Below are 27,913 nucleotides of genomic sequence, written 5' to 3' on the forward strand. Positions count from 1 at the left end.
TCCAATTCACGTTTTGTTCTCTGAAAGAGGAAAAAAAACCCAGAGTTCTGGAACTGACCTTTGCTGACCTAGAAAAGATTTCCTAACTCATTCTTGAAACATCAAACTGCTTCTGTAATAGAATCTAGTGAATAAGGAACTTAGAGAAGCAAAGGCCTTCACCTGAAACATTGATTGCTTTAATTTTAAGTGCTGGGTGATATTCATGGATCTTTTGTAAAGCCTATCAGTGAAATGAGAAAATCCTCCTGACAGCATTAATCAGCATGGATTAAGCAGGAACTTTGCTTGTGGGCAGGTTACTCTGTGGTTGTCCTCTACAGATCTTTCTCACACTTGTGCTCGTTCCCTTTAAGAGAAGGTGCTGGGTTAGGTGAATTGTCGGTCTGATCGGGGCTGTCAGTCCCTATACCAGTACTGTTTTAAATTAGGGCTTCACAGGGCTGCTTTCGAAGTTTCTCAGGAAATCCTGGCTTCAGCTTAGAGAGACTTTTGCCTTGGTATAGCGTACCACCTCTTCTCTGCCAATTATGTTTGATTTGTTTACGATCACTGTGTTAATTAAGTAGTTAAAACATCTTGGAGTTGAAGCTTTCTGAACAGGTCGGTTTGAACAGGTCAGTTTGTGGTCAGGTCATCTTTTAAGTTCTGTAGGCGTGCAGAGGGCTTCCTTACCTCATTTCTCAGCGTTACTCTTTCTGAACCCAGTACTGGTATGGAACGTGCCACTGGTGCTGCCGTCATCCTGTGTGTACATGTCTATAACCAAGATTCCTGGTTAGAAAATTGGCAACAGCAAAACACAAATGTGATACCGTGTACCTGTCTAGCCCTGTTTTATTTCTGTTCTATTTCACTGACACTTTTTTTGTCTCATTCTCTGTCTTCATTCCTCAGGTCTATTTGTTTGATCTAACATACAAACAGCGACCATACACTTTTCTTCTCCCAAAGAAGTGCCATACTTCAGGGGGTAAGTATGATGCTGTCATGAAAGTGAGTGGGAGGCAGAGTGGGATCACGTACGACACAACTATTTTTCAGGGTGCAGCCCAATCTGGGCAGGAGCAAGGGAAATGAAGCAGGGCATGGTTGTTGCTGGGCTGTTTCTGCAGTGCGCTTCAGACCCTGAGTTCTAAAACTCTTGTACAGAGTGACAAAATGTGTGTCTCGAGGGGAGAAGGGAGCTGTTGAGAGGTGTCTGCCTGTCTGAGCTAAGGAGAATGTGTAAAGCTGTGCACAAAGGATAAATTAGGCTTCATAGAGAGGTTGAGGTCCTGGTATCCTGCCTTCAACTAAGGGGGAAAACTTTTTGGACAGGCATGGAAATGGTATATGGTTTTTACTTTTTTTTTTTTTTTAAACTTATTAGTAAAATGTAGAATACATCTATTATCCCCGTATACACCCATTAGGAAGGAGACAGAATAATCTCTTCCCTAGTCTAAGAATCTGGCCTGGCACTAATATCCCTTCTGGTGATGAGATAGTTGAATCAAAAAGGCATTTATTTGATGAGTAAGTAAATCCAAAAGCCTTTTTATTCCTGGCCCTGTTTCTTACGGGGCCTGTTCGTACACAGATACTGCAGGCGGTATGATGGCTGCAGCATTATTCCCCGGGCAGAGGCTGGCTCTTATCAGGGAGTGTTCCCTGCTCGGCCCGGTCTCTGGTCTCCGAGCGTTCTGGCAGAGTTTGATCTGTGTACTCAGCGTGCCTTAGGCCTTAATCTAACACTCATATCCTGGTAGCAAATCTATGCCCTGCCTGCCTTTCTCTTCTGTCTCGAAGGTATGTGGGTGATCTGTGCTGCGGTATCTGGTGAGGGCAGGCTTTGAATGGCAGGACGGCATTTGAACAGGCTCACGGCGGTGCGGTTGCAGCAAACGCTCCACCCTCTTGGGCACAGAAAGTTCAGGCAAAGGCTGCGGAAAGGCGGTAGCGGTGCAAAGGTTGAACTTCGTGTGTGTGCACGTCTCTGCACACTGACATCCCCGAGCGGTTCGGTGGACTGGTTGGGCAGTGTCCCCGGTTTCCCAAGCTGGGAAGTGGCCGCAGGAACACTTCCAGCTGCAACATAAATGCAGTTTGCAAAGCTTGAAGCTGAATATTTTCTATAGAAACGGCAGATGATGCGCCTGCGTGACCTTCCCAGGATTGTAAGCGCTCTTTGAGCAGTAGGGTAAGAAAAGAAAGAAAGGAAAAAAGCATCCGGAATTCCTTTGCTGGATTCCTCCAGTGGATCCCCTCCTCACCCTTGTTCTTTCAAATGTTCAACAACTTCGCTCTTTATCTGAGATACTTATTCTTTATCTGAGTGAATCTAAAATACAAAGTTATTAATGTTACTAAATGCTTCTGCAGTTTTAAATGTCAGGCGTCCGGTGATCAGTCAGATACTCGGATTATGGCCTAGACTCGGTCTGAAGGCAGTTCAAGCGCCCTCTCTTTGTGTGTGTATACTTGGTTCTGTGTGTATCTGGTTTTCTGTTCTAGAATTGTATTGCAAAGGGTACTGCAGAGACTTCATAGTAAGTGTAAGAAGGCAAATCAAATCCAGGTGGCTGGAGAAGGGGGGATGCGTGGAATCACGGAAGTTTTATTTCTGCTCTGAATGGGGCTGTGGCGTTGGCTTGGTTCTGCTGTAAAATAAAACCCTGAAGCTTCAGATATTGGTTTGTGTAATCTGCATTGGTACTTAGCATGGCTGTATTTATTATTTTTTTTTTTTTCTGACCTTCAGAAGTGCAGAATGGAAAAACCTCTACCAATGGAGTGTCGAATGGCATCCATCTCCACAGCAATGGCTTCCGCTTGTCTGAAGGAAGAGCACATGTGAGGTAAGGGGACCAGTCTACCTACATGAAAGCCCTACGGCTTTGTTCATGTCCTCTTCCTCTTGCTAGGGTTAGATGCTGCTAAACAAGGTGTGAAGTGCGAAGCCATTTGGTGTATTGACTTCATTGTCAAGCAGCCTCTGTCCTAGGAGCTGTATTCGCTTCTGATAAGCGGGCTATGAGCAGGAGTCAGATCAGGCAAGAGCGTCCTGGGAGAAATGCTGTCCGTGAGGATTTTTGCCCTCTTATGATGAATTACTGCAGACAAAACTAAAAAAATGACTTTTCAGGTTGGGAAGCAACGTGTTCTGAGTTGTCCTGACTGGTTGTTACTTCCTGGCCTGCAGGAACTGTGTCTTGGTAAATGGGAGAGGCTGTCAGGTCGAAAGAGCCTTGCTTCCCTTTGTCATTTTTTTGGGCACCTGCCTGCTGCAAACTGAACTGAAGCGACCAAAATTGCATTACGACAGTGACTGGAGCCATTGCTCCTGCAGTCTGCACGTGAGCTAGGAATGGATGGAGAGCCCTCTTCCGTGGTTCCTGCTGCTTGCTTTCTTTAGGAGCAAAATGCAGTTGGGGCGAAGCAGAAGCAGACTCGAAGCACATCTTGCTGACTGTTTTTCTTCCAGCTGATGACACATGGTTAAAAGTCAAGGCACAGTTGCTTAATACCATATATGGGTAGTCTAGGTTCCACCAAAGTCACTTTGTTGAATGTTTTCAGCTTGTTTCCTCTAGATGGCCCCTCCACCACAGCAGCGGAGATGTGGCTGGAATTTTGGGTTGCCTGAGCATGGGCCTTGGGCAGCCCTCTGAACTTCCCGACGCTTGGTTTCCTTCTGAATTTGCATTTGGTTATACATTGCTAAAGGAGGACTGGAAATGTTTTTTTTTTTTTATGCAGTCAAAGCAAAGATGTATTTGTGAAGTCTGAGGCATTAGATGCTTAAAATACACGCTGGTCAATTTTAGGTGGGTGTCTGTATATAAAGAAAAAATGGAAACAAACAAATGATAGTCAAAAAGAAACCTTCCTCCTAAATTCAGGTTCTTCAGGTACATGGTCTCTTCTGCCTTTTTTTTTTTTTTTGGAACTTTTGGTTTGCTGTGACTTGCTAAGCTAGGACAAAACACTGCAGACGTTTAACTGGAGTTAACAGAGCATGTGAGACTTACTTGTGCTCCTTTCTTCTTTCCCTTCAGTCCCCAAGTGGAGTTACCTCCATATCTGGAGAGAATCAAGCAGCAAGCCAACGAGGCCTTTGCTTGCCAGCTGTGGACTCAAGCCATCCAGCTATACAGCAAAGCAGTCCAGAAAGCCCCCAACAATGCCATGCTGTATGGAAACAGAGCTGCTGCCTACATGAAGCGCAAGTGGTAAGGAAGCAGAGAGTATCAAAGAGTTTAGTGTCACAGGTGCCTGACCTCTGAGAACCACCTTGTCCTTGTTGTCCACTGCGAAGCACCTGGGCTCCCTCTGCGTGGAGCAGGGTTGGGGTTATTGGATCAAGCAGTAAAGTGCGTCACCTCTGGCACAGAACACGGGGAAATTAACAGCCACAGGTCCTGCACAGGCAAGCACAGCTGGTAGTAGCTCATCTTTTTGCCTACTGGCATGCTGAGTAATGTTCTGTTCCTTTCCTGTCTAAAAAGAAACTAAAAATCCACTTCTGAGTAACAGCATTATGAGTGTCTCCAAGGGTGTTTGTGTTTCGTTGGATAGTTCTGATCTGCATTAGAGTACGGCTCTAAATTTGCTGTCAACAGATGAGGTAATGGTTACTATGCTTTATAACTTCCTATCTCATGGTATGAGGCTGTTGCAGGACTGCCCGGTGTTGCTTTGGTTGCTGCTTTAGCCAAGCAACTAGTCCTGCAGATAGTCAGACGCGTGACCTGGCGGTTCCCGTGCTGCCCCAGCTACCCCACACTCTCCCGGACTGGAAACAAACCTCTCCGAGGGATCCGGGGAGGTGGCGGCTGGTGCCTCGGCATCTGCGGGAGGTTCTGTCTTGGTTGTTGCAAAATACGCTGTTAGCCTCTGCAGTAGGTAACGTCTTCTCTGACCAATAGCCAGGGCTGCAGCTGCAAGATACAGCTCAGTTATTTTGGTATCCGTCCCCTTGAGCAGAGTGCGACTGAGTAGCATGACTTGCCATTAACATATTTAAAATAGCTGTGGTCCTTCATCTACATTTGCTTTTGTGAGGATATCCTTCTCCTCTCCCTGCTGGAATCCACAGGATGAATTCTCCCATCTTCTTGCCAAGATAAAGAGCAGCCAGCAGTTGTTGTGACTGTTGGTAACTGGCCTACTGGCTGTTTTGCAATAGGAGAGATTTGGGAACTGCCTCAAAAAGACCTCAGTGTTCAGAGGGAGAACAACAATAGTTTGCGATTAAGGAATGGAAGGCAGAAGCTGAGGGCTGATCGCATGAATGGCATTTTTCTTATAGGAAACGTTTTTCCCAAAGGATGTTGGCAAATCTCAACCTTTCTGTGTGTCAGCTAGTGCTTTGCTACAGTTTTTGGTAGCAGGAAGACGTGAAAATATATGCACCATGGGTTTCTGTGGCATGCAATGATTAGAATTTAAATAGTTCGGAGCCGCTATCTTCTCAGGTGCCGAAAAGACAGGGCACTTTACTGCTAGGAACTGGCGTATGGCAGAAGGTGGCTGGGATGTCACTGAGGAGGAGGGTGAAGTCGTTGGACGGTGACCCACGCTGAACCACTGTGCGGCTCTAAGGTGTCCTTGGCGTTTGGAGCAGCACCAGCTGTAGGCCACCCCGCAGGGCTTGCTTTGGTCTCGTTCTCTGAGTAACAGAGAGATCTAGAAAAAAAGGAAGGTCTGTAATTTCCTAACCTCTCCTTGCTCATCTCCCTTCAGAGGCTACTCGTACTCTGCAGCGCTTCTGGGGCTGTCCTGTTAAAGTTTGCTCATAAGAGCCAACTGCATCGCTCCGCAGATTGCTTTTAGCAGCCTGTGTTGACAGTGCTTAGCTGGTTTCTAGTTAGAGGATTTTTGCACAAGCTGAGTCAAACCTGTAACAGTGGGAGAAGTCAGTGCCTGCTTTACAGCTCCACGTGTCCATTTTCACACCGCTCTTTTGGGCTGTCTGAGACTGGTAGTTGAGGCTGAAGGATTTTTGAGGGTGGCAAAGCAGCTAATAGCCCAGTCAGCCCTGAAAATGTGAGACACCCGTCTGTCATCGTAACAGGTAACTTGCATTCCCTCTTTCTTTCAATACAAGTGGCCTGATGCTGTGCATCCAGCCTCCGAGATTAACACAGACACGGTGCTGCGAAGATAGCCCTCCAGAACCATGGTTCTTCTGCTCTGCCACGGATCTTGTGGACAAGGCATTCCAGCTTCTGTGTGCGAGTAAGGTGTAGCACGTGGCCAATATCCACCTAGACAGGAGGCAGGATTAGGCTGAACGGTTTGCAGAACACTCTTGTGGCACTGAAGAAGCGCTGCTTAGCCTGTAACCCAAAGACCTGGAGCTCCCTTTAATGAGTAGAGACACAGGAGCCCCCTGACAAAGGTTCCATGTGATCTCAAATGAAAGTTGTCATCTCGTGGGAGGTACAGGGCAACTCACCCCCTTCCTTACTTTGGTCGGTGCAGTGCACGTAGGTTACAGGTGTGAAATGTTGTTGTTATTATTATTAGCCATCATATGGAGACTTGGCACTCTCTTAAGACAGATTGTGGGGTGTCTGAAGAGTTTAGGCTCGATGCTGATACACCAGGAGTATCGGCCCTGGCTGACTTCTCAGCCTCTCTGTCTGAACTGAATACCAGCATGCGAAGCTTGTCACATTTCTCCTGCTTCCAGGAGAAACTCCCACAGCCATGGAGCTTAGGGAAATCAAACGTAGTCTCCAATAACTGTAAATAGGATATAAATATCCATTGTGGTACCAGTTTGCTATACCACTTATTTCTAAAACTTCAAGGTTTTTCCTATAAAGGTGAGAAAAGACTGCTGCTTTAGGCATGCATCCATCGGGGCTATGAAGCGTGGTGGTTCTGTAGCTCCTTCTTGAGGGCTACAAGTGGCTGTGACTGTGGACAGGGAAACGTGCTGCCACGCTGCGCGTCCACAAAGGGGCACGCGTGAGCTGCCGTGCTCTGCCGAGGCCCTGCTCGCCTTCCAGGAGAGGCCTTGTGTCTGCTTGGCCAGAGGGCTTGTGCATCCTCCATCTTCAAAGGACTTCCCTAAATGTGTTCTATCAGTGAGCCCCGCTCCGGCGGATTTAAAATGGCAGGTCAAGACTTGCTGGGCTTCCCTGCATGGTCGCATTACAGGGCTGCCTGCGCGCGTGTGGAGGTGGATTCGAGAAGCTGGGCTTGGTCAGATGGTGCCCCTGGGAAACAGCAAATGCTGTTAGTACGTGAGCTTGTGGGGTGTCTGCTTGCAGAGAGAGAGCTGGAAACAGCGAGCTTTGGAGGAAAATGGGGGCTGGGAAACGGCAGTGGAAAATGTAAGCTGTTTCTGCTTGCGCTATCTAATCCAAACCTCCCTTTTCTTCAGGGATGGGGACCATTATGATGCTTTAAGAGACTGCTTGAAGGCCATATCCTTGAATCCATGCCACCTGAAGGCCCATTTCCGTCTTGCCCGCTGTCTCTTTGAACTCAAGTACGTGGCAGAAGCACTGGAGTGTCTGGATGACTTTAAAGGGAAGTTCCCAGAACAAGCACATAGCAGTGCCTGCGATGCACTAGACAGGGACATCAATGCCGCCCTCTTCTCCAAGAGCGATAACGGTGAGTGCCAGTGTTCAGTGGGGTTCTTCAAGGTTATTCTAAAATCTAATGATCGGACAAGGGTTTTTCTCCTTAAACTGCCCCTCTGAAGTAAAGCTCCAACTTCTGAGAGAGATTGATTGTTACTGTGCACCAAAACTGGCCTGAGCCTGTTCTTTCCTTGCGCCTGGTCCTGGTTTGCTCTTGAGCGAGAGTATGATAAAGGTAGTCTGATGTACCCAGGAGATAATCTGGAAGGAAGCTTGTGCTCTAAGCCCCGCTCCCTACTGGAATTGTCCTTAGCTCTTCTCTAAAGCTAAGGGTTGGGATCTCCTAGGCTGCTGTTTGCTTAGAACGTGTTTCTCCCTGAATTGTGATGAGGGAAATCTGTTGTCCTTCCAGCTGAAGACAAGAAAGGAGGTGGCCCCATCCGACTGCGAGCCACAGGCCGCAAGGATTCCATCTCAGAGGATGAGATGGTGCTGAGGGAGCGCAGCTACGACTACAAATTCCGATACTGTGGCCACTGTAACACTACCACAGACATCAAAGAGGCCAATTTCTTTGGCAGGTATGTTGGCAGAGCGTAATAGGGATGCAGGACAGGAGTGTGAGCAACAGCAGAATGCTCTCTTCCATCGGATAAAGCCTCACGTGTAGCCCCGTGTGACTGTTCATAAAATGACGCTGACAATGGTTTGCAGGGTTGAAAAAGATGACAGAAACCTTCCTCCTTGTGTGGCTGCATGAATAGCAGGTTCAGTAGCAGATCCACAGAGGACCCGGTTGGGCTAGCATTTCAGAAAAGCCATTTGGGATTGAAAACATGAATCCTGGGGCTGGAGGGAACCAACACAGAAAGCTTTATCTGGATCCCTAAGCGTGAGGGGTGGCAGCCTGCTGATTATAGACGCCAACTGAGATTCTCGTATCTGCTAGAGACTAGCTTTGGCTCTGAGCTGTGATCTCCAGTCTCTGCTCCTCTCACCCTAGCAATGCACAGTACATAGTCAGTGGGTCTGATGACGGCTCCTTCTTCATCTGGGAGAAAGAAACCACCAACCTTGTTAGAGTGCTGCAGGGAGATGAGTCGATCGTGAATTGTCTCCAGCCTCATCCCAGTTACTGCTTCCTGGCCACCAGCGGCATTGACCCAGTTGTACGACTGTGGAACCCTAGGCCAGAGGTAAGACCCGCACTAAAAGACCGTCTTGTTGTCAGGAGGTGTGACACACACCGGTCTTTCCTACTGGGATCTCTGGAGAGTTGCAGCAGTGGTAACAGCCCCTCTTTGGTCCTGGTGCTGTCTTGCTGAGTCCTCTCCCTTCTTTGTCTTGCAGAGTGAAACCCTCAATGGCCGCGTGGTAGTAGACATGGAAGGTGCTTCCCAAGCCAACCAGAGACGAATGAATGCAGACCCGCTGGAGGTGATGTTGCTGAACATGGGGTACCGGATTACAGGACTGACCAGTGGTGGGGCTGGAGGCTCAGATGATGAAGACAGCTCAGAGGGGCAAGTCCAGTGCCGGCCCAGCTAAAACAGAACTGCCTCTCCTTCCTCTAATTGTTTGGCTGAAAGGGAACCTAGTTTCCTTGGTCCTGAACTTTCTCTGATGAATGACTGCACTGTTTCGCACTATGCACAGAGTAGGACAAGCTGGCAGGGGCAGGAGCGGCCGTCTCTTTAAACCATCGCCACCACCTCCTCCTCCTCCTCCCATCACGCTACTGAGCAGCATGGCAGTGCAGTCCGGGGTTTGCCTTTAGTGGAATTTAGTCCCAACCAGGGGTCTTTGAATTGTCTGTAAGCAGTGTGAGCTGGTGATTTTATTCCCGGAGCTGCTGAGTGATCTGGTACAGAGGATGTTGCCTGCATTCATGCATTTGCAGAGGGGATGTTAAATTCCTGAATAAAATACAAACCTAGGGCAGGGGTTATGGAATGAATTTACTGCAGTGATCTTGGTCTTGAAAGCTTGACTCTGCTTTTGTGCTACCAGCCTGTCTAGAGGCCCCTGGTTTAGAGTTGTTGGCCTTGAAACACCTGGTTTGTCCCATAACATCTTTCTTCTGGCTTCCATCTCTAACACGTTGTCACCAGACGTGGCTGTGTTGTATTAAGGACTGGATATTGCCTGTCTTGTCCCTGGGCATGTCTTAGTTGATGGATCGGTGAAGGCACTGAGTATGTGCAGCTCAACAGGGCAGGATGCGCTTGCCCAGCTCTGACACTTTCTTCTGTGGTCTGTGGACCCGTGGAGAAAGGTGACAGCAATGGAGCAGGTTTGATCAGAGGCCTAGGACTCGGGTAGCTAAAGCTACTGAGGAAGGGGGCTGGTAACAGCACTCTTTCAGACCTTCTCTCTCCGTTGCCCAAAATGTGTGTGGCTGTATTCACCTTCTCCTCTCCGTGCCACCTGTGTTGGAGCTGAGAACGCTGCCACCACGTATATGTTGCATCTAATGTTTTGAGCTTTTAAACAGCAGCATTTTTGTGCAGTCAGCTGCTCTGTCTCAGCCAAGGTGGGCCTTCTCCGCCTCATTGTTGGTGTAACATCTGATGGATTCGTGGTCCTCTCAGGAACCCTCCTTCCTCTTCCCGTTCTCCACACACTGACTCTGGCTGCACGGCCAGGAGCACACCTAGAAATGCAGCACTGTACTTCCATTCCTCCCCCTCTCGTGTAACATGCAGTCCTGTTCTCCCCTCTTGCAGTTGCCAAACACTAAATATCAAATAGATCTTACACAGCTGTGCAACAACCGAATCCGAAGAGGTTGGTTTGGTTTTTTTTCTAGGACTATCAACTAAGACCAAAGAGCCCCTGGAGATCTTAACTGCTCTGCGCTGTCTCGTATCTCTTACCGCGGAAGGTCTGAACATGCTAGCCTTGGTCCCAGGGGTGTGCGATGTGTGTCTGGGAGTGTGTGCGCATGTGTGTCTGCTGCATTAGGGCTGTTCTTCCATGTGGTGCAATCCCTGGTCTTCCTGTTCCTGCTGTGGAAAGATGAGAGGCCTCCCTTTCCTTCGCTGGCTGCTTCTGGCTGCCAGGCGTTGATGAGAGAGACTGCGCAGTGCTGGCTGATCAAGGTAACCGGCTTCCTCTCCCTTCCAGAACAGTCTCTACGAGATGAGTGAGCCTTGTGCAGGAGGGAGAGAGGTCACAGAGGCTCAGAGCTGGCAGCGTCTCTCCAAGGACACTGTTCCCTGCATAGCGAGATCCCCCGCGCCCCCCTTGCAATCGCAGTGGAGCTCGCTGGGACCCGATCTCTGCCCCTCAGACAAAGATGTCCATCTGCTCTTTCACGCGTGGGTGAAAAGGAGCCTTAGTGACCCCCGCTTTTGTGGGGGCATGCCCCTCGGCAGCCAGAAAGGATGGGCTACCCTCGTGCTCTGCTGAGCCGTGATGGCAGACTCGCCCTCCCTCTTCTCCTCCTGAAGCAGAGCTCTCCTGGGACAGATTGTCACTTGGCTGCCGAGGGCACGTTTGCTTGTTTTCCTGCAGTGCCAGCTTGGCAGATGGGACTATTTGCTGGGTTTACCTGTTTGGCTGTGTACAAGCTCCCCCACCCCAGGTGTACTCTGGCACTCAACGCTCTTCAAAACCCAGAGGCAACTGAAAATTCGTCTCACTTGGGTGGCTTTTTGACATGGTCTGGCCTTTTCTTTTTTTGCTTAAAGGCTTTTCTACTAGACGCATCCTCTTTTTTGTTGGTTTTTTTTTTTTTTCCCCTTCTCCTCCCACTCAAACTTTTTTTTTTTTTCAGCTTTCAGTAGACAATGTCTGCAGACTTTGATTTTTAAACTGAGAGACTGAGATGGAAAGCTCTGAAAAGAACAGACCTCTCCTTCCCCATTCACCTTTTGCTGTGGCAGCTATTTTTTGTTGTTTTTACCCTTGTGAGACAGTGCAGCTCTTTTACCTGCCAGTTGCAGTGTGAAAGCTACAAGATTCCCTGCCTCTGCAGTGGATTGCTTTTTTTTTACTGGCTGCTTTGGTTAAAAAAAGATAAATAATAATGGGAGAGAAGGGGAGAGAAAAAAAAAATATCTTTCTGCCTCTAGCCCCTTTTCCCCTTGTCGTGGGCAGATAACCTGCTTTGTCGCTTGTTAATGAGGAATTTGTATTTATTGGTGAAGGAAAAAAACATGCTGGGGAAGTAGGGAGAAGATGTTGCTTTATTGACCTCTGCTGTTTACTTCAACCCCCTCTTTGGGAAAGCTTCTTCCTGCTCTTTCTGGTTAACTCTTTCTAGCCTGGGATGTGCAGGGATGCCTCCTTTATTTTTGTATTCTAGCAATGGGCTCTCCGTTAGGAGACTCTAGGATTCTCTTAGTGTTGCGATGACCATTGCTTTTCGCTTTTTTTCAAGTACTAAAGATGATCATCTCGTAAACTTTGCCCCTGCGGTTGTAGAGGTAACACACAAGCCTTACTGCCCTCATTAGAAGGAGCAGAAAACTTGTTTCTCTGGTCCCTGGAGGAGAAAGGGTTAAGCAATTAAACAATTCTTTGTTCTAGTTCTTTCTTGGTGTCATTTTGTTTGGGGGGATTGTCCTGGCTTTGTTCTACCTTTCTCCTCTGTGGAGGTGGGTGGAGGGTGGCCTGGTTGGGCTGGATGTTGTCTGTTTAACAGTGCTGCTTCCTGGAGAACGGAGGTCCCAGTAAACCTGAGTGGGAAGGGGACTGGGCAGCCGGGAACGCGGCTCTAAGCTGTGGTGGCCACTGGGTTAGGGCTGATGGTGGTTCCTCCAGGCATGGGAGCTCGGATCTGTCGGTGGAGCAGCGTCCACCTCCGGCTTGGTTTAGAGCTAAAGCTGCAGACGTTGGGGTGGGGATGAGAACGGCTGCCTGGGGCTCGCTGGGGAAGGGAGAAGCACGGAAAGAAAGATGAATGGTGCTGTAATGGAGTTAGTTTCTCTGAATGGTGTTTTGTCAGGGTGGGGGAGAAAACTGATAAAATCCTCTTAAAGTCCCTGCTGAATCCAAGAGTTACAGTTGAGCGAGGGGATGGCGGCAGAAAGCTGAGTAGGGAAAATGAGCCCATCCTTGCCTTTTAGCTCTTCCTAAATAGCCTCTTGCCCTGAGAAAGCAGAGCCCTGGTGGCTTTGGCTGTGGGGCAGGTCACCTGCCTGAGTCACCATGTTACTGGCTCATCTTCAGAGATGTTTCTGCTGTCGGAAACAGCGCACTTACTGCCTTAAAGTGTCTCGCACTCAGCGCGGTGTGTAGGACATCAACGTTCAGACCCAGAGACGAGCCCTTGCTAAAGGATATTGCGAACTCGCTTTCTCCTCTGGGCTCCTGCTGCAAAACCTCCCAAATACTTTCCTGCCCTCCAAGCTGCAGAATGTCAGGCCTTAAAAGTTAGAAAGCCAGTCTGCAATTTTCAGAATCTGTTTGAACTCGTCTCTTAAAAAATTCCCGTTGGACACCTTTCAGCTGAAGGCCTTTTGAGGCCTCTTCCTTTTGAATCCTGTCTGATAGAAATTACTGCTTTAAAACACAGCTCTGCTCCAACAAAGCAATGTGCATCCACAGCTGGAATTGGTAATCAACTAATTAGGTCAGATCTTGAACTTGAATGGTTGGACAAAGAGGAAGCGTGGAAAGGGAAGCCGAGGGATTGAATCGTGGGAGGAAATGGCTGGAAGGACCCAGAAAATGAGTTTTATTTGTAATTTGGGTAAGGGAATTAGGTTGAGGAGGGAGAGGAGTGATGTGCTCTGGGCTGCGGGGAGAGGAACGGTCACAGCCCTACTCATGAGTTCACTTTTCTCTGATGTCGCCGTTCGCAGTGCCAGGAACGAGTCTGCAAAGGGCTCAAGATGGCTCCTGTCTCTGAGCAAAACAGGAGCAGGATGTCAGAAAACCGCCCGCTGTTGCTGCAGCGAGGAATTCGGTCCTCTGCGTGTTGTGCTCCTCGTAGCTTGTTCAGGCCTTGCTGCTGCAGGAGGTGAGCCTGATCGGGAAGCGCTCCGGGGCTGGGGAGGAGGCGAGGTGGGCCTTTTTGGGGATTTTGTAGCTGAGAAATCATCCTGACCTGCACTTGGCTCTTTGAGCTCTTCCACCTTGTGCCCCGCTTCCCTGAGAAACCGGTGGCTTTCCCTTTAAAGATAAAAGTTGCCCTGTGGATTGACTCTGTCAATTGGAGGGGGAGAGAGAAGGAAATGTGGCTTTCAAGTGACAGGGAAGCAGAAAAGACCTGAAGGTTAAAGCTGAGGGGTGAGATGGCTTAGGGGCACGCTTTATGGGGTGGGTGGCTGAGCCTGCGTATGATCTTGCGCTCGTGAGTAGCACCATCATCAGTACAGATGCGAGTGACGTTTCTGGTTCACGCGGAGCGATTAGAGGCTGTCAGATTGCAGCAGGCACAGACCACAGGAAAGGAACAACAAAAACGCAAAGCAACCCACCCCAGCATCACCTCCAGGGCGGGGGAAGGACGCCTTGGTGTCCTCCATCAGCCTGTGCCTCGGTGACATTTTAAATAGACTCCTGCACGCGGTGTTGCCTGCTGCTGCCTCGGTTGTCAATGTCAGAAGGGGGAGGGGATCTCTTCCTTGTTGAGTGGTTTGGTTCTGGCAGTCCCTGTAATGTTTGAGCTGTCACAACAGGGAAGGTTCCCAAGGAAGCCGCTTACTGAACAAGAGCTGGCTGGGTGCCTGCTTCTTTCAGACTCAGAGATGAGCCGGGGTAGAAAGGGGAGGTAACCGAATCCCTTCCGGGCTGAGCTCCAGCTATAGCCATGGTGGCGTACGCTTGGACAAACCCAAACCAGTGCGTGGTCTGGGCCGCTTCTTCCCGGAGCGGACAGGCTCGGACAGGCTCTCCTCTGGGAAGGGCGTTGCGTCTCCAGGGTGCGAGTGATGCACCGGCACCTGCAGCGAGTAGGCAAAGATCGTTGTCCTGAGGATTATTTGGGCCGATGGGAGGTAGAGCTGCTTCCTTGCTGACAACGGGAGAGAGGAGCCATGGGTGGCAAGGCACCGGCAGAAGTGGGAGTGAAACCTTTTGTTTCTTGTCAAATGAGAGCTCGCAAAAACAATGATGGCAGTATTCCTGCGCTGTACATCGATCCAGTATTGTAGTCAGGCAAGATAGCTGCAATAAAAAGCCCGTCCTTTAATTTTATGCATGGAGAACTTCTTACCTGCTCTCCCCCCCTCCCCGGCCCTGGTTCCACACCCCCCCCCCCACACCCCCCCCGCAGTTTCTTTTCCAACTGCAGCTATTTTTCCCTGCTGACTTCAGGTGTTTTGTATTCTGCTTAGATCAATAGCAGTAGAACAGCAGCCGCTTTCCAGTTGTCACTAGGAAGACCCTGCTGTCAGCTACAGCTCACCCGTTTTCTGCCAGTGCGGTACCGGGGATGAAGAGCCCTCCTGCTTGCCTGACAAACACAAAGGAAAGCTGTGCGGTACAGGAGTGCTCTATTGATTTTTATTTTTTTTTATTTTTTTTTTTTTTTTTTAAATCCAGCCTGTGGAAAACAGTGTTCTTCCCCTGTTCCAGAAGCTGGGTTTGCCTTTCTGCACTGGCTTTAAGAAGGAATAAACTGGGCTGTCTAAAATGCCTCCTGCCCAGGCGGGGAGGGGAGGGTGTGTGGTGGCACTGCAGGGAGATGCGTCCTGCTGAGGCTGTCGGCGTCATCCTTGCTGCGTGGCTTTGCCAAGGGAGCTGGTCCCTGGTGATATGCTGCTTAGCAGCCTCCGAGTCACAAGCAGGAAGAGCAAATCCATTGCCTAATCCGACAAACGCGCCAGGACCACATTAGCTGATGTGAACATTGGCCCCTATTCATAGATTTTTTTTTTAACAATCTCTGATATTTATGTTAGCCTGGAGCAAATCAATGCAAGTATTTTTCTTCATCGAACAAAAAGTGTTCGCTGAAACACACACAACCTTTGTGCGCATCTTCCTTCCGAAGTGCCAAAATAGGAAGCGTCTGTTAGAAACCAAAGCACCAGGCATAGGCTTTGCTCTCAAGGGTGTCTGTATTTCCTCGGCTTTCTCTTTCTGGAACCGGACTGTTTTGTGAAATCCCTCACCGTGGGATCCCGAGGAGCACGGTCTCAGGCTCTTGATCAGCTCCGCCGCAGTGACGGGTCATGCTGAGACGATGCCCACGCTACAGCTGGAGGTGAGCTGCTGGGTGGAAGGCTCTGCTTCCATCCAGATGCCTCCGAAGCAGCCCTCCCTCTCGGAGGGGCTGCCCTAAAACATGCTCTAGACTAGGAAATAAGGTGGGATAGTAGATGATATCTTGAGGGCGAGGAAATGTAGTCTGCAGTGCATTAATAAGCTAGTTGAGTTGAAGCCTGAGTACTCATATGATGAGTTAGCACGTATCGAGGGCGGGTAGGCCACCTCTAAACTAGACTGTTAGCCAATGCTTTCTACTGCCGTAGCGGCAACTCCAAACTGGTGTCCCCTCTGATGTGCCTCTGCTGTGGGCAGAGGTTACCCGTCTCCTGGGCTTTCAAGCTGGAAGCTTCACTCATCTAAAATTCAGCGAGTGTGTAAGTGCCGTTCTGTCCCCAGAACGGGGAGTACGTTTGATAAGGGTGGAAGGCCGGACTTAGCTTAATTATTGAGCAAAGTCAGGCAATGGAAAGCAGAACGCATAAAGTAGAGGTAAGAAGGGCCTTTGATGAAGGAGAGAAATTTCAGTAAAAAGTGAGGCCGTTATGTGGAAGCTGTAAGTGATGCGATGTTGGGAATGTGGCTCTGGCAATTAACAGGGTTTGCTAATAACAAAAGCCAGCACCTGCTTGCTCTGCCTTGCCTCTGCTGGAGCTACGAGGGAGGAGGAACCCAACCACATGCAGGAAGGGGCCAAGACTGTTTAATTAGCAAAACCCCTTGGCATTGTGCTGTGTGACACCGCAAACTGTGCTGGAGAACTCTGCTCACTCCGGGCCTTGAAGGGAAATGCAGCTCCAGGTCTCTGGGAGGAGGAAACGAGCGGCTTCCAAGGAAAGCAGGGAAGGATGTGAAGAGGAGAGTGGGGTCTGGATGCTCGGCTGGGCAGAACGTACCCGTCCTGGGTCTCCTGGGCTGGGGTAAGCGATGTCCTCCCTCTTCTTCCCTCTAGTTCAGCGAGTTGTCACTCTGTACTTTGCCAAGTGTGTTGCGGTGGGTGGAAATCTGGAATAAACATCTTTCTTCTTCAGCTTTCTCGTGTAGTTTGAATTAAACTTCCTAATAAAGCAATTGTTATTTTTCTAATCCGATTCTCTATTTGTAAATGCTGTTCCTCCCCTCACAGTTCCTTTACCGCCTGCTCTTTTGCAGGAGGCTTCCTGTGTGATAAATATTTCTGCTTTTACACTTTTCTGAGGGCGTGGGGGGTGGGGTGGGGGTGCTGTTCTACCTGGCAGCTGCTGGGGATGACTCTTCCAGGGATGAAGATGGGACGGGGATGACAGGGAGAAGTTTTACTGCCCAGGTTGGTGTGGGTGGATCTGCACAAGGTAGGTGTGTGTGTAAGGGGGAAGGTACCTTCCTAGAGGAGCTTTACCAGAGGAGTTCCATGGTGGGTGAGGCCTGCGACCCTTCCTGCCCGGCTCCCGGGGCCCTTCTACCCTTTGCCCCCGAGGTTTTTCCAGCCCGGCCCCCGGGGCCTTTCCTGCCTGGGGCCCTTCCAGCCCGGTCCCCGAGGTCCTTACCGCCTGGGAGCCCTTCCCTCCCGTGCCCCTTCCAGCCCGCTCCCCATAGCGGGCAGGGCCCGTCGGAGGAGGCGCAGGGCCCGGGCCCAGGCTGCGGGGAACCCTCTGGCTCCCGCTTCCTGGTTACCGGCCGTACCCGGAAGCGAAGCGCGGTCTCCAGGAAGTGACGCAAAGGCGTCGGGCACGGCTTGTGTGTGGAAGCCGGGAGGGTGGGGGGGGGCGGGCCCCGGTGATGGCGGAAGCAGAGGCCAAGATGAAGCAGTTCAATGGCGGCGGGGCCGGGCTGGACGCCGAGCGCGGCCGCTTCCCCTACTGCGTGGTGTGGACCCCCATCCCCGTCCTGACGTGAGTGCGGGCCCCGGCGCTGCCGGCCCCTGCTCGGCGAGGCCTGGGCCTGCGCCTCCATACCGGGGGAAGGCCCAGGGCCGGGGCACCCCCACCGCCTCTCCCGGGGTGTTCGTCCTGCTGCGGGGCTGGCGGGAGCCCGGCTCTGGGGCTGGCAGACCGCGGTAACCGGCTCCCTGCCCTGCCCCGGGGCAGGTGGGGTGCAAGGGCCGCCTCGGGATGCTCGGCCTGCTTCGGAGGCCATGGAGGACTCAGTCCTTGGGATAAGGCTCTCCTCTCCCTGCAGGGAGGGCGTGTGTGGGGAAAGCTTCGGAACGAGCGGGCTTGTCTCAGCAGGAGCGGGAGTGGAGGGGATCCAAGGAAACGTGGGAAGTCTTTAATGGTTTTGCCGCCAAGGTTTGGCCACGGGGAGCTTGGGCCACCTTATGCCTCGAGGAGAGCCTCGGTGCTTGGCTTTTAATAAATTAGAAGTTGATTTGCTTTCCCAGTCTTGTCGGCCAAGTGTAAGCAGGCTCCAGGGAGAACTTCTGAGTTTTTTTGTTGGTCGTGGGAAAATGAAAAGCTGTAAAATGTGGCTTTTGGGGTAGTCTGGGAACTCAAAGGCTTATTTTTATCCCTTCCTCTTCCCCTCCCGTTCAAATCAGGTGATAATGTTTACTGAGCCAGAGCTGAGAGTCAGGTAGAAGACGTGGGCTGGTCTGTGCCAGGATTGGGAATGGCAGCGCAACTCTCCTCGGCGAGGAGAAGCCAGAACTTTCTTGTTGCTGTCTCGCATACAGCTACAAACCACCATTGGGTTTTACTTCTTCTCTTTTTTGCTTAGAGTTTCCACCTTAGTCTTTTTCTGGAGGATTTTCCAAGGCTTTTAACCGTCTTATGTCCCACTAGGACTGATGAAGAGAGCTGTTTTGCTGCCAAAGTCACTGGGCATCCGTATTTGTTTGTGGGTTCATTCCTCGATGAGCAGTGGCATTGCCCCGTTGATTTTGTTTTGTAGCAGAAACTTTGGTGGTGTTATTTGGCAAAATGTCTCGTTAGCTTGCATAATAGCTCCATTTTCTCCCTCTGACGTTTCCTGTCATCCTTGGATTTGGAGACTTGAAAGCTAGTCAGTGCTGAGAGGAGAATTAAAGAAAGGAAGAAGTGCCTATACCTTTGAAGGTGGCAACGCTGTGACAGCGTTATATTCAGCTGTACCTTCTGGCTGATAAAACATTGCACAGATAGCGATAGCGTCTGGCTGCTTTGCGTCGCACCAGATAGGGACGTGCAGGGGGTAAGTGATGCAGGCGCAGAACATCAAACTTTGCAGAGCCCTTCCTCTGCGTCGTAGGGTTGTGTTACCAACAGGAGCTATATGTTATTTATAACCTCAGCTGCGCTTATCGGCGCGTATGGATTGTCTTTCCTCATAGCATCCAACCGCCTCATTCCCTTTATATTTTTGATAGTTTTAGGATCTCTAACTGAGCAGTGGCTTGTGAATCTGTTTCTGTTTGGCGTTGCTGTAAACTCTTCTGAAATATTAGTTGCTGCGTGCAGTTCCTCAGGGAGAGAGGGGTGAGAAATCGGAGAGAGGTCAGCAAACTTGAGAATGGCGGAGGATGTGGGAGAGAGCTGTAACTTGGCCTGAAGTATTTACTTCTAAGTGATGATGATGGAAGGAGGTTGGGATATAGATCTGCTCCCTGGGGCCATAAACATCCAGCGGGGAGGAGAGGGTCTTTGAAGCATTGGGACCGATTAGGGAAGGGAATATTCTTCCTGGAGCCAGGAGCCCCGTTTTCTGTCTGGGGTGCTTAAATCTAGTTTGCCGTGGAAAGTTGCAGCGTGGACGGGAAGATGGGTAGGATGACCTTATTTTCAGTTGTTGAGGTAGAAAGTACAATTAAATCTCAAGGCAGTTTCTCCTGGATTTGACCTTTTTACTTGGGTACACAAATGGGTTTGTTCTAGGAGACTGGGGCTCGCTGTACCCTGGCCAGGGCCGCATGTAGTGCCGGCCTTCGGAGTCTTGCGCTCTCCGTAACTGCAGCCTCTCACGCTAAAATCCCCCATCTTGGCTGCCTCACAGATGAGCTAACTCTAGACGTGCTTGTCGACACAGCTTTGGGTATTCCCTGCCTGTTTTTCTTTTGCTTGTACCTCTTTTGTGTCTTTACCGCTCTTTGCCTGGCTTTGGCTCACCTGCTTTCGTCTCTCAGCTGCGTATCACACGTTAACTGTGCCTGTCTGTCCCATGCTATGCAGTAGGTTGCACGGCCGCTCCAGCAGTCTCCTGGCAGCATGTTGCACGCACTCGGTGTGATCGGGGGGCAAATATCTCAGCCTGACGGTTCGCTTGTTGCCTCGGTAGATGGCTCTTCCCCATTATTGGCCACATGGGAATCTGCACGTCGACTGGAGTCATTCGGGACTTCGCGGGGCCGTACTTTGTCTCAGTAAGTAGATGATGGATCCAGGATCCAGATCCAGAATCTGTGCTTGGTCTGCTTCTCACCTTCGTTGGTGACTTTGAAGCCAACTGTCTTTTGCAGCTCAAAATTCTGCAAAATAATGGCTTTAGATGTTTCTGAAGCTCACGAATCTTTGCTGTTACTCTGTGGGCTGCTGTCCAGCGGAGGTCATTTGGGAGATATGGTAAATAGTGGCTAGTTTGGTGAGCAGAAGGGGAAAAAAAGTATAGTTTAGGCTCTGAATTGGGAATTTTGGACCTAAATTCTCTTGATTCTGAGTAACAGAAGCTGCCTTCCAGCTTCCTCAGCATACCTGTTACGATCATGCTGCTTAGCATCAGGTATGTGCCAGTCTTCTAAACTGCTTTATAGTCCGGTGGATTTCTAAAGTAAGGGAGTTTTAATTTGGGATAATTACTACTCTTAATAGATTGGGACATTTACAACTTTGAATTAACAAAGTATAAACAGTGGGGGAAAAAAAACAAACGCAAAAACCAGGGAACGAGGTACATATACCGTGGATGTCACCACGTATAGAGTATAAATATACTCATGCCCAGAACAGGAGTATGAAAACAATTGGAATCTAAATCCGGACACACAAATAAGATTGGTGTCTTGAGACTGCTGAGGCAGTGTGACAGTTTTATCACTAAGCGATCGCGGGCTGTGAGGCCTTCCAGCAAGAGGCATGTCATGAATATTGCGCGGGGTTATCCTCTTGAGACGTTTTTCCTTTTTTGTAGGAAGACAACATGGCATTTGGGAAGCCAGTGAAGTAAGTGCTCTTGTTAGTTTTTATTAAACTAACCAACTGACCTGCAGATGTCCTTTAATTCATGGAGACAGATGTGCTATAATATTGCTTTTCTTGTTGTTCGGAAGCCCTAATTCAAGTGGATGGCTACTGTGTCTCTGCTTTTCAAGAAACCACGTTAAATTAAATCTTTTTAGAAGCGTGACAGCAATGTAATGGTATTAATAACTGGAGCTCTATGGAGCCTTTATTTAAAAAAAAAAAAGGAAAACAAAAGGCTAAAACGTTTTAAGATAATGTTAACAACAAGTGCTCCAAATAAATACTGTCTGTGCTGTACTAATGAACTGTCATCACTCACATCCTGTTAATGATTTTCTGGGGGGAGGAGGAGAGGTGCCTGGGTTTTGTGTATCTGTCACATCAGGTTTACGTTTTGAATGGCCTGAAGGTTTCACATCACGGGACACGAAAGCAGTTCAGAATTTTGTCTGTGCCCCTGAGCTCTGCGGTTTCTCTCTGGGGCTGAGGGTGCTCAGCGGTAGTTTCTGCTGCCGTCTGCACCGTACGCTTGTTGTGAAGAGCTCGGCTCTGTGGAATCCAGAGGTAGTGGCTTTCTCCGAGTCTTTTAAGCAGCTTCCAGCTGGGAAGAGCAAGAAGTTGTAAAGATGCAGCAGTAATGCAAAAGGATCTGTTTTCATCCTTCTAGGTACTGGAAATTGGATCCCAGCAAAGTATACTCCACCAGTCCCAACGCTTGGGACACGGCCGTACACGATGCCTCGGAGGAGTACAAGCACCGCATGGTACGGCTCCGATGCTGGTGTCCTGTCTGTGTGTGGAGGAACGTCCCCCCAGGGTCTGGGTCCTTGCTGGGTCTGCACCAGCACAAGGTGCAGAACTGGGGAGCCTCCAGGACAAGATTTCTAATCCCTTGCCGCTTTTTCTGTTCCAGCACAACCTTTGCTGTGATAACTGCCATTCTCATGTGGCTCTGGCCTTAAACCTGATGAGATACGATAACAGCACCTCCTGGAACATGGTGAAACTCTGCTTCTTCTCACTCCTGTATGGGAAATATGTAAGGTGAGCTGAGGAGCAGTCTAGATTCAGCAGGCAAAAGGGCTCTGTCTGTTTCTTTTGTTCTTCTGCACCCTCCAAAGCTTCAAACTGTCCCATGGAGAAGGGAGAAACATCTCTCCCCCCGCAACATGTGGGTGTTTGGTGCTGGTAGGTGGTACTGGCACTGCGCGTTGCCTCTTAGGAAAAGAACCAAGGGTGATTTCTGGGTTGCACTGGACGCTGCTCCCAAAATACCGTATCTGGCAGCTAATTTAGGGTGCCTGGAATTTGGGAAATGCTAGCTAAAGCAAATCTCGCTCTCTCTTGTCTTTTGGCTGGGTTAGGTCAGAACATAAGGTCACAGAATGGCTTGTCTCCAAGGATTGCTGGTTTCTGTTCCCTCTCTTGAATCTTGTTTACGTAAAAACTAGTCAGATTTCCAGCTGGCCTGGAGCTTCCAACTTGAGTGGAGAGGGGAAACCCCAAGTTTTCCGTACTAGAAAGGGCACTTAATCTCCATTTCAGCTCCTTGTGCCTGAAGAGGAGATTCTGCGATGACTGCCTTGCGCAAAGCTTTTGAGTTGCTCCGCTTCTGTTGGGTCTTCCCTGTTGCGGAAGAGCTTCTCTACCAGCTTTCAGGCAAGCGTGGGCCCTGCTGTCTCAGTTAAATCCACCAGCAGTCTGAATAACGAGGCCTGCAGTAACAGGATTTCATTTTTTGTGGTCTCCTGTCACCCCTCCTGTCTGTGCAGGTACGAAACGTGCTCGTCTTCAACCTGAATTTAAGCTGGGAGGAGAGTCCAGCCCTATTGTCGATGATACAGTTATTTGTGGACCTGATTTAGTCTAAATTTTTGATGCAGACTGAATCTCTAGGATGTGATGTGTGGCAGCACCAGCAATGGATAAGGAAGTCAGAAGGGCATCTGTCTCCCTCTGATTTCTCCAGTTATTCTCGCATCTTTCTCTCCCTCTTGTCTTTCTCTGCTGGTTTCTTAGATTTAAACCCTCGTCCTTTTCTCCATCTTGCAGCATAGGGGGATTTGTGAAGACCTGGCTTCCCTTTATCCTCTTCTTGGGGGTGATCGTGACCATTGTTCTGACGCTTCATTTGCGGTGATGGCAGCTGTGAACTCCCCATTCCATGGGCACACGAAGGAAGAAACTGTGACTGATCCATCGAGACGGAGGCGTGGGACTCTGGGAGGCGTTTTCTGGGGAAGGTGGCAACTCCGCTCCATTGTAACAGCTCATCTTTGTTTCCTGGAACTGGCTTCTTTTCCTTCTGTTTTTGTTCTGTCGATGGTGTCTCCCAGTGTCAGGGCTCCGGAAGCCTCCTGCTCTCTCCCTGAATGTGCTCCCTTTCTGCAATTGGGTAGGTAGAAACGCAATCAGGAAAGGAGAGGTGTGGGCACCTTCGCTTTCGTTGCGAAGTAAAGCCGCAAGGCAAACCCTGCCCGCTGGTTCAGGAGCACAAGCAGATACACCTTGTAAGGTTCTCTCTGATCACCCGGTTTCTTCCTCTTGGCAGACTTCATCAGGTGCTTCCTCAGATTTCCTGAGCCTGCAGGAAGGAGTTGTTGTTTCCCTGTTGCACGACTCTCCTGTAGCACGGGTTTCAAAGCGGAGGTGCGGGGTTCCTCCTGGGGATGCGGAGTGCCGCGGCACTCACTGATGGTTCCCCCCCAGTAGTGACAGAAAGGTGTTGACGGCAGGACACTCCTCTGAGGAGACACGCAGAGGAACGCTCTGTAGCAGGGCAAATTCATCTGGTCCTGCTGGTGAGCCCAGAAAGGCAGGAAAGTTGATCGACTGGCTTGGGTACGGCTCTTCAATAGCCTCTTGCAGAGTTGGGAGTCTGCTGCTCAGTCCCTTTTAGCTTGTGCCAGAAAAAATACAGCTTCCCTGCTCCTGCCTGTGCTCTGAATATCTAAAATTGTCGTCGCACATCTCACAAGCCACTTACTTTCCTTTGATCCCCAGTACGTTGTGTGTCGTGGCATATCTGAGCCTGCGGAGGTGGCAGCAGCGGCAGGTGCAGGTTTCTGGGGCAGAAAGCTTAGCGTAGAGTTGTGAAAACATCCGTGAGAGCAGCACCTGAGACCTGAGCTTAGTGGGGCCATCAGAGATTAAAAGAAAAAGTGATGGGGCTGGAGAGCATCCATATTCTGGTTGGGCTTTGCAGCAGCAAACTGGGGCACCGGTTTTCTTGCGGCTGGTTCCAGGATGGTGGAGGAGAAGGTCTGTTTACTTCTTTGGCGTGCTTTGAAGAGCACACCTGGGGTAAAAGTGCTTTGCAGGACTGGCTTTGATGTGAGAAATGCCGGTCTGGCAGTGTCGGGGGGCTGGTGGGCCCTTTTGAGCGCCGGATCGGGCAGGAGGGGTAGCAGGGGGGGTAGGTTGTTCTTGAGCGCTAGGCAGGAAGTGAATTTGGATGTGACCCAGAGCCTCTTCCAGGACGAGAAGTCCCAGTCTGTGTCTGCTGAGGCTCTGGCCTGCAGATGCTGCTTTCTGTGGGGCTCTGAGCCAGGTGGCTTTTTAAAAAAAACAAAACTTGTGGCCGAAGGGTTATGTGCAGTTGAGCAGATCCCCCCTGACTGCAGGGGAAGGAGAATAGCTTTTCCACTCACGCTTTGAAAGGCCAGCTCTTCACTTCCGTATGGATTTCCACCTCAAGGAGTGCTCGTGGCTAGCAAGAAAGCTCTTCTCCACTACCTGCCATCCCTGCGGCTTCCTCTGGCTGGGAAGCCCCTTCAGCGTCACCGCTGGCTCTCAGATGTGTCCCTGTGTGCCTTCCCGTCCGCTTCCGTCTCTCCAACTCCTCTAGCCATATGGGAGGCTTGGGGGCTCCTCTTGGGCCTCTTGATTTCTGCATTTCCTCTTTTTCCTCAGTCACTTTTAAATAGCCCCTTAAAGCTCTCCCTTCTCCCTAGCATCCCATTGTCTCTCTGTCCCCTGGTGCTGGCCTTTCTGGGGTGGGTGGAGGTGTGCAGACCTCGGCGCCCTTCCCCGTCTGCCTGGAACTGAAATAGTCGTTGGTGTCTGCTCTGTACAGTCGTTTCAAGCCTGCGTGGAGAGCGGGCTGGAGGGTGCCGGGCCTGGGGCTGGTTAGAAAGCCAAGATCTTGATCAAAGAGAACCTTACGATGAAAGGACGGTGTCTTACCGAGCTACCCTGTGTTGCTGTGCTCTCCACCCGCCGCGCCTGCCGGCTAACGCGCCCCAGGAGCAGCCAGTTGAACAGGAGAGATTAGTCCTTTGCCTCTGTTTTTAATTTGAGTGTGATTTCGCAGAGTGACTAGCCAAGGATGCGCTCAGAGTCCCTGGCCCCAGGGCCGAAGCCAACCTGTCTTACGCAGTAGCAATAATCTAGAGACTCTTAGGCCTGTCTCACACGTTGATTCAGTGTGTTATCGATAAGCTATACAAGCGTTGCCAAAGCTGAGACTTTGAGTTGTCAGGGGAGGCCGGGAGCGGAGCTGCTGGCCACAGTTCCCGCTCCTGGGACTCCTGAAAACGTGTCGAGTGCCATTCCCCACCGTGAAAATCCTTGTTGTTTGCTCCTGATGCTTTTTACCTGATCTGGGTTTGAAATGGAGACCTGTCGCGAGCAGCAAATGGGCCTTGTGCTCGGTTGGCGTGCTGGCCGCCGGGGAAGGGCGGCAGCGCTTCGCCCAAGTCCTGGTTGAACGGCCCACCTGCTTCCACCGGCAGCGATGGAGGATGGCTCCGGGCGTCTGAAGGAAACGCAGCTAATGGGAGAGCCAGGCCCAAAGCTGAGGTACCGCGGAGCCAGCCCGTGCATCCGTGCCGGACACGCAAAGCCGTGCTCGCGCAGTGAAGGATGGTGCCCGCGGAGGTCGGATGCTGGGAGAGGCGGGTGGGCTGCTTGGATTTATGGTCTTCCTACGCTGCGGTAGTGTCAGCCCAGCGCTGCGGGAGTGCGGAGGGACCCCGGTGCGGCTTGCCAGCGGCGCTGCAGCCACCGGCGGCGGTCGTGTGGGGAGTGGGCTGCTTCCTCTTGGCGTGGGAGGTGGCAGAAAGGGAGGAGGGGGGGGATTAAGGAATGTCCTCTCCTTGCAGCTTCCTTCATCTCACCGCCGGCTTCTTCGCAGTGCCCCTTTCGACTAGCCACATTAAAGGCTGACTGTGTCCTTCACCTTCCAGATGCCAGTGTTATGCTCCGCTCCTTTCCCCTTTGCACGTGCTTGTGCTGCAGAGCTCCGTGGCTTTGCCGTTGCTCTCCGGCGAGGGCGAGCCCTCCGTACCCTCATCCTTTGTTCTCTTGATCTCTGTGGGGCGCTGGATTACTCTGTAAATATTTAAACTCTGCTTCTGTGGTTTCAGAATCCTGACGGTAGGGGAAATAAACTTATTTCTCTGGATGTCTCCAAGTGCCACATCTCTTATTGTCGAGAGGCTTTCCTCCTTCCAGCTGGGAGCGGGGTTGGTGTTTCCCCCTGCCCCACTGAGCTCTGGCCCCTCTCCTGCCCCAAGGCAGCCCCCAGGAGCCGGACCCCGAAGCTCCCACCCTTTTTCCTTGATGAACTTGCCCTTTGTTCTGCTCCAGGGCAAAACTCCCGGCCCTGTTTTCAGACCTGCCTGTTGGGAAGGGGGGGTTGGCGGGGGGGCGGGGGGGGGGCAAGAGGAACCCAGTTGCCGCAGCATGGGAAGAGTTTGCAGGATTTAATGCTGGGTCTTGAAGCTGGGGACCTGCCGAGGGTCTCTCTTGTGTTTGGGAGGAGGAGGGGCTCTGCTTTTGCTCTTTGCTGCTCTGCCTGGCCCTGGGCAGGGGGGTGCTGAGCCTTTTGGGGAGGGGGATGCTTTTTTAGAAGATAAACCCCCTCTTGCAGCCTGATCCCGGTGAGCCGTTCCCTTTCCATAGTCCTAAATCTCTGGCATCTCTCTCTTCTTGGAGGCTGGGCTCCTTTCCCCTGCCATCTTCCATTTCCCTGCAAGCTGTTGGGGAGGGAACGCGTGTGCCGGGGCCAGGGCTGCCAGGAGCAATGGAGGAGCGGGAAGCAGAGCGGGATGCAAAGAACCGGCCTCCTTTTTCCCCTCTCCCAGCAGGATACCACTGCCTGAACTGGGAGCGAGGGAAGCTGGGCCTCCGAGTGCCGTAGCGATTGCTAATGCGGCAGCCGATTTTCCGTTAACATCTGATATCCAGAGGCCAAAGCTGCGCGGTGGGGGGAAGTAGATCAGCCTTAAAATTAGGTTGTGTACGAGGCTGGGGGATTTAACGGCGCAGCCATCTTACAAAACGCCACCTGGATCCTCTCCTGCTCGGCCCCTCCATCCAAACCCCGCTGCGGCTGCGTTAACTCCAGGCCCTGCTTTGGCTCCCGGGCTGCCAAACGGCAGCGGGGGGGTGTGTGGGGGGGGAGGCACAACGGCAGGCAGCCTCTGAGGGGTTTATCCCGCACACGGCTGTCGCTGGAGCATGAGGTGAGGATGCGAAACCCGCCCCCCCCCCGGAAGGTGCTCTGCCCCGGCGTGTGTGGCTCCGTACTGCGGTCGCCGTCCTGCTGGCTCCCTGCTCACCTCCGCAGCGTGGCGGGATTTTTTTCTAACCCCCTTCTGCTGCCCGGGGGAGAATCCAGCTGGAGGTGCGTGGGAGCCGAGCTGCACGGTTCGGGTCATGGTTTCGGGGGATTAGAGGGAAGCAGCCAGGCTGGATGTGCCAAGACAGTCACACTCGGGTGCCCCGGGGTGTTCACAGCTCTCTAGCGGCGGCAGGAGCCTGGTCCCTGCCAGCCTTCCTCCCCTCATTTCTCTCTTCTACCTCTCAGCGGGGCCAGCCCAGCCCCGGGAGGGACGGAGGCTGCTGAAAGCCTGGGAGGCTGCAAAACGGAGTGGCAGGATCCGTCCCGACCTGCCGAATGGCCTGAACCGGATTATCGGAGGGCCCTCGCTGCCTCCTGCCCCTCTGCCCTCGCCCGGGATGGCCGAGCGTGACCGACCCACCCTGGTAACCACGGTGCGGGGGCTTCATCAGCGCAGGGAGAGGGGCTGCGGGTCC

At 51.2% G+C, this 27,913-nt stretch overlaps 1 protein-coding gene across 2 annotated transcripts in view; it reads left to right on the top strand.

The window, feature by feature from the left end:
• Positions 1-26,276, top strand: part of LOC141733076 (WD and tetratricopeptide repeats protein 1) — a 43,049-nt gene extending 16,773 nt beyond the window's left edge. Inside the window, exons 10-21 of one of the 2 annotated variants that reach the window (XM_074562870.1) lie at positions 898-973; positions 2,744-2,840; positions 4,041-4,214; positions 7,379-7,614; positions 7,996-8,164; positions 8,587-8,779; positions 8,934-9,106; positions 19,971-20,055; positions 20,820-20,851; positions 21,540-21,636; positions 21,786-21,916; positions 22,925-26,276. In XM_074562870.1, coding sequence (XP_074418971.1) covers positions 898-973; positions 2,744-2,840; positions 4,041-4,214; positions 7,379-7,614; positions 7,996-8,164; positions 8,587-8,779; positions 8,934-9,106; positions 19,971-20,055; positions 20,820-20,851; positions 21,540-21,636; positions 21,786-21,916; positions 22,925-23,012 — 1,551 coding nt within the window. In that variant the 3' untranslated portion in view covers positions 23,013-26,276. Of the gene's footprint in view, positions 1-897; positions 974-2,743; positions 2,841-4,040; positions 4,215-7,378; positions 7,615-7,995; positions 8,165-8,586; positions 8,780-8,933; positions 9,107-17,424; positions 17,615-19,970; positions 20,056-20,819; positions 20,852-21,539; positions 21,637-21,785; positions 21,917-22,924 lie in introns of those variants that run through there. The other variant, XM_074562869.1, reaches the window with a different exon arrangement.
• The last annotated feature ends 1,637 nt before the right edge of the window (positions 26,277-27,913 follow it).

This window comes from Larus michahellis, chromosome 19, assembly GCF_964199755.1.
Source record: "Larus michahellis chromosome 19, bLarMic1.1, whole genome shotgun sequence".
Classification (NCBI taxonomy): Eukaryota; Metazoa; Chordata; class Aves; order Charadriiformes; family Laridae; genus Larus; species Larus michahellis.